The 4,668-nt window shown below is 50.0% G+C and overlaps 1 protein-coding gene across 1 annotated transcript; it reads right to left on the minus strand.

Moving 5' to 3' along the window:
* Nucleotides 1-2,280: 2,280 nt before the first annotated feature.
* A1O5_08110 (uncharacterized protein) lies at nt 2,281-3,277 on the minus strand (the record flags this gene model as incomplete). The annotated part of the gene is made up of 3 exons (XM_007748695.1): nt 2,281-2,456; nt 2,512-2,587; nt 2,661-3,277. Coding segments are annotated over 3 exons (869 nt in total), but the record flags the coding sequence as incomplete, so codon positions are not given.
* Nucleotides 3,278-4,668: the final 1,391 nt, after the last annotated feature.

The raw sequence follows: 4,668 nt of genomic DNA on the forward strand, positions 1-4,668 counted from the left end.
CCACCTTCTAATTAGCATCATGAAGAACTGATATCCCGCCCTCGAACTGTCATTGTTGAACCCGGGCAAGCAGGATATCGGGATGAAAAACCTAACCGTGCACAAAAGGCTGCATGGCATCTCAGCACAGACCATGACAAACGCAAACGTAAATTAGCTATATACTTTCGCCGTAGATTCCCGCTTTTCCCGCACGGATATGTCGAGATTATACTCAATGGTCAAGTATCCACCAATGCACTACCACAGATTAGCCATTGCTCATGCTAGAGAGTATGGTGCATTTGTACCGAAAATCGGTTGGGAAGAGTTTGTATGCCAAAGTCATAGAGGAGGTCCGCGACGTAAGAATAAAGATGCATTCATTCTTATTCCAATCTTCGTCGGTCAGTATTTACAGATCTATATATGATTATATTTAGACGGCCGCAGTACAGACCTTAGCGTCTATTCTTCTCGCAGAGTGTCCATCGAGTATCCGGCACAAAAATGGACCTCCCCTAATGCTTGATACACCATCCCGACTCATTCTTATGGCGCATTCGCTCTACGGGCACTTCGGCTACATTCCGTAAACTTTGCCCTGTCTTCGCAGATGGATGTGGGTATTTCATGCGTGGGAGACTTCCTTAGCAAGGACTCAAGGCGAAGCGGGATACCAAATACTAGCTAGTTTTGGAGAAGAAGCAGGGAACCAGTGCCAACGAACTTTGTGCAGGTCTACCAACCGAGTTTGAGGAATACATGAATTATGTTCGCAACTTGCGCGACGAAGATCAGCCGAACTATCTGCACCTACGGAAGATGTGAAACAAGCTGTTTTGCCGACAAGGGATCGAATACGACAACGTATTTAACTGGACGGTTCGAGAATTTCTGAGGCTGGAGCCTAACGCCTAAGAATCGCTTACATCGAGAGATGTGGATGAACGATGTGGAGAGGATGCTATGAAGCCATTAGGTGATGCAGCACAGAATGTGACTAAGGTAGCACGTCGAAAGAGGAGATAACATTCGACTACACGCCTCCAGTGTGCATCTAAAAGCTGACGGCCGGGTCCTAGAGTCCGTGCCTTTACGAAACTAAAGAGTGGCTATTATCGATCATCGAAAGCTAACCATCTCGGAAAGGCTAACAGCCTATTGCCGCACCGTCCTTTAACCCATTAAAATGTCTCACCGGTTGAGAGGCTGGTCATAGTTGTTACCTGTACGGCGACCGTTATGGCGACCACCCTTACAAGTCGGTAGGTAGGCTTAATACTAGGGCGGAAGAGAAGTTGACGTGGCTTCTGGGTCGAAGAGCCTTTCTGTTCGAGCTCCCCTATAAATTCGTACGCGTAAGTGGCCAAAGTCATTGCACTGGCTGCAATGTGCGCTCCTGAATTTTGTCCCAGTGGTAGTACTCTGAGGTCCACCCGCAGTCGTAAGTGCGAATCTAGATACGGGCTGCTGACTCGGATCGGGTTGGAAAGTCTACTAATCGAGTTTCATGCTTAGGTCTCTAGTATCGCAAGAGACCTCGGCGGTACAAAAAGTCAGATTTGTATTCCAAATGCACTTTCCCTTTCCAGGCTGTGCTTGCGCCCGTCCTATCTTCGGCAGCCAACACTTTTCCGGCGTGCAAACCGCTCCTTGTCGGGTGCTGCGTGTCATCCTGCATCGGGTCTGCGATTTCAACCGGTGCTAGCGACGCTTCTAGAGCCGTCGCCCCCAGACACTCGTTGATATTGAGTTCGCTACTGTGCTACTTACCTGCTGCGTTCCGAGCAAGATATTACCAAGAGAATGGAGAGCTAGTGAGTTCGATCGGCGAAGCAAACCATCCAAATAACGCTGAATAGTTCAATCACTAGTGGCTCAAAGTTGCCTCAATATTGTGGTTGCGTATACTGCAATGTCAGCGTCTCTGTTAATCGGAGCACTAACGAGAAACAATGCGCACACTAGATGGCATAACTTCTATGTAGGTTTCCGTCGACCCCAGCCTATTGTGCTACGACTGACCCGACATAGTGGATTCGATGGGACTCTAGATTCGGTTTGTCCGTTGGGTACTGGCCCTAGAAGTGGTATACACGACTTCATCATTTGCTACTTGAGTAAAAACTATAATATCTCGACGTGCCTAGCTTATTACAGATAGAGAGTGGCTATTAGACTATAGGTTAACCCTATGAGACGAATCAGCATCTAGGACCGCGGTGAAATGAGGTTACAGTAAGGGGTATAGCGTATGCTGGAGCTACTCTAGTTAATTCCGAGTACCTGATCCGACCCTTACATCACCATGCGAAACTTAAGCGCGTCTTTTTCGACAATCTCCTTCTCTCTCGCCATCAATTCAGGCATATCCCAGCACACAGCGACGAATCGACCGGCAAGCCAATCTCTCTTCTTACTGCCTAAGAACGCAAAGGTATCGCCAACCAAGTCGGGCGTATCATTGAGGAGATCTGTGGAACCACGTATCAGCCCGAGCACAAGTCTTGGGATCCATGCTCGACTCACGGTGCATGTTCGGAGGTATATTCTTGGCAAGCTCGGTGAGCATCGACGCTGGATGCATCGAGTAGGCTAGTAGCCCCTAAAAAATGAGTTAACGTCTCCGGTTTCCCGTACGATGTCGATACGACCGGCACACCCAGAAGCACACTCACCTGGTCACCGTAGTCCTGCATCAGGAACTCGGCGAAGCGGACGACGGCAAACTTAGTCGTCTGGTAGGAACTGGCACCCGTGGTGAGGATGTGGGCGCCAAGGCTGCTGATTGCGACGAAGGTCTTGTCGCCGCCGCAGCGCAGCAGCAGGGGCAGGAAGGCCTTGGCAGTCCAGTAAGTGCCACGGATGTTAATCTCCCAGGCATACCAGTAGTCAGCCTCGTTGCCCTCAAGTAGCGGCACGAAGGGTGGCAGGAAGCCGGCGTTGCTGATTAGGATGTCGATCCGCCCCCACTCGCGCTCGAGCTGCTCCGCCGCCGCCGCGACGCTTGCTCGGTCCTCCAAGTCTATAAGCAGCACCGTCACCGTCGGCTCCGGGTGCCCCCCCTGGGCCGCTGCCGCCTTGACCTCGCCGACCAGGTCGCTGACGTCGCGCCGCACGCCCAGCCCGATGTGCGACGCCCCTGCGCGTGCGTATGCCTGCACCACCGCCCGTCCCACGCCACCGTTGGCACCCGTGATTAGCATCGCCTTTCCCTTACAGTCCCAGCCGGGCGAACCCTTGGTGTCAATCGCCGGGTATGTGTCATGGTGCGTCGTCTGGGTAAAATTTTGTACTTATCACGTCTGTTAGTGAGGGCGAGAGCGAGAGCAACGCGGAGGCGGAATATATTCGAGGGACTTTACCGGCTTGGGACATTTTATACGCTGGTGAGAGCGAGAAATCTTTACCGGCTTGAGACATTTTTGTTCGCTTCAGGACCTGGTGTCTTTTAGAAGGACGAGGTCCGTGGATATGGCGAATTACCTGTTGACTATAGACAGTTTAATCTTCACTGTCTTCCGTTGCATAGATTTTTGGGGCTGCCTCCATTTATGTCCCATTATCTAGACATATTGTGATGCCGTGTCTCTTTTAACGGAGATAAACTATTTTATTCTGTAACTCCTGAAGAGCTACCCCCAGCAGGTCCGCATTCACAGACAACCTGTACTTAAGTCCATTATAATGAATCGCGCTTTCAGCCCCTTAGTGCTGCAACAGCAGCCTTATCTCGGATTTAAGAAGCTTCTAAGTAAATGCAGCTAACTCCGTGCATGTCTTCTAGCTCTACCTGTGTCACGGTGCAACCGTGAACGGCACGGTCTTACCGAACCGGCTAGCTCTATTGACATATTCAGTTCTCTGCCTCGTCATCAGTCAATGCTTCCGTTGCTGCTGCGTTGATTTCGCGTCCAACGCTGACGAGGTTTTGCGTCAGGGTGGATTTAGTGCTGCTGTGGATCCCAAATACCCCTCGGTATGATTTCCGGGCCTGTTGACAGTATTCAAGGGCGATTTAGCTCTTTCCCTGCCCGCCCAGTGCATGAATTACTAAGATTTGAGGTCGCTCCACTTTATTTGCGAAGTAGGACGTGACCTGCTTAAGCCGTTCTTAGTGGCCAAAGAAGTTCTTCACCCGCAGTCTTGGCACCAAAAAGTCCGACTTCAGTTTCACCGACTTGGGTTCTATAAGTCCTTGTAAGTATCTTCCTATATTGACAAGGTGAAACAATTTAGTTGAGGAATAGGTGTGACACATTGTAGAGCGTAGAAGTATTTGAGAAGGATTCTTCACAAAGCTAACCTACCAGGAACTAGGTCCATATAAGTGAGAAGCTCCTTCGCGCAAACCGCTGCTGTGGTTGCCGTATAATGATGCCACACATCCATTTTATAAGAATCAGTATAGTCACAAATACTCTAGAGTACTTTTATTGTCACGGAAACACCTCTGCAAGGTTGTGCATAACGTTTTTAGGTGTCTGGTCTAGTTGCACGAGCCAGATAACAATCTCCCCTCGCTATTATGCTGTTTTATTGTACCAAGGCAAGGTGACTGTGCTGTGATGAGCTGTGCTGGGCTGGTAGAGCGGTGGCAGAGAGGAAAAGTTGTCTAGTCACATGTCAAATCTAAATGGGCTGGCAGAGGGGGGTGGGGAACAGTTTACAGTGCTGGCAGTGTGC

This window comes from Cladophialophora psammophila (assembly GCF_000585535.1).
Source record: "Cladophialophora psammophila CBS 110553 chromosome Unknown aczJe-supercont1.12, whole genome shotgun sequence".
In the NCBI taxonomy this organism is placed as follows: domain Eukaryota; kingdom Fungi; phylum Ascomycota; class Eurotiomycetes; order Chaetothyriales; family Herpotrichiellaceae; genus Cladophialophora; species Cladophialophora psammophila.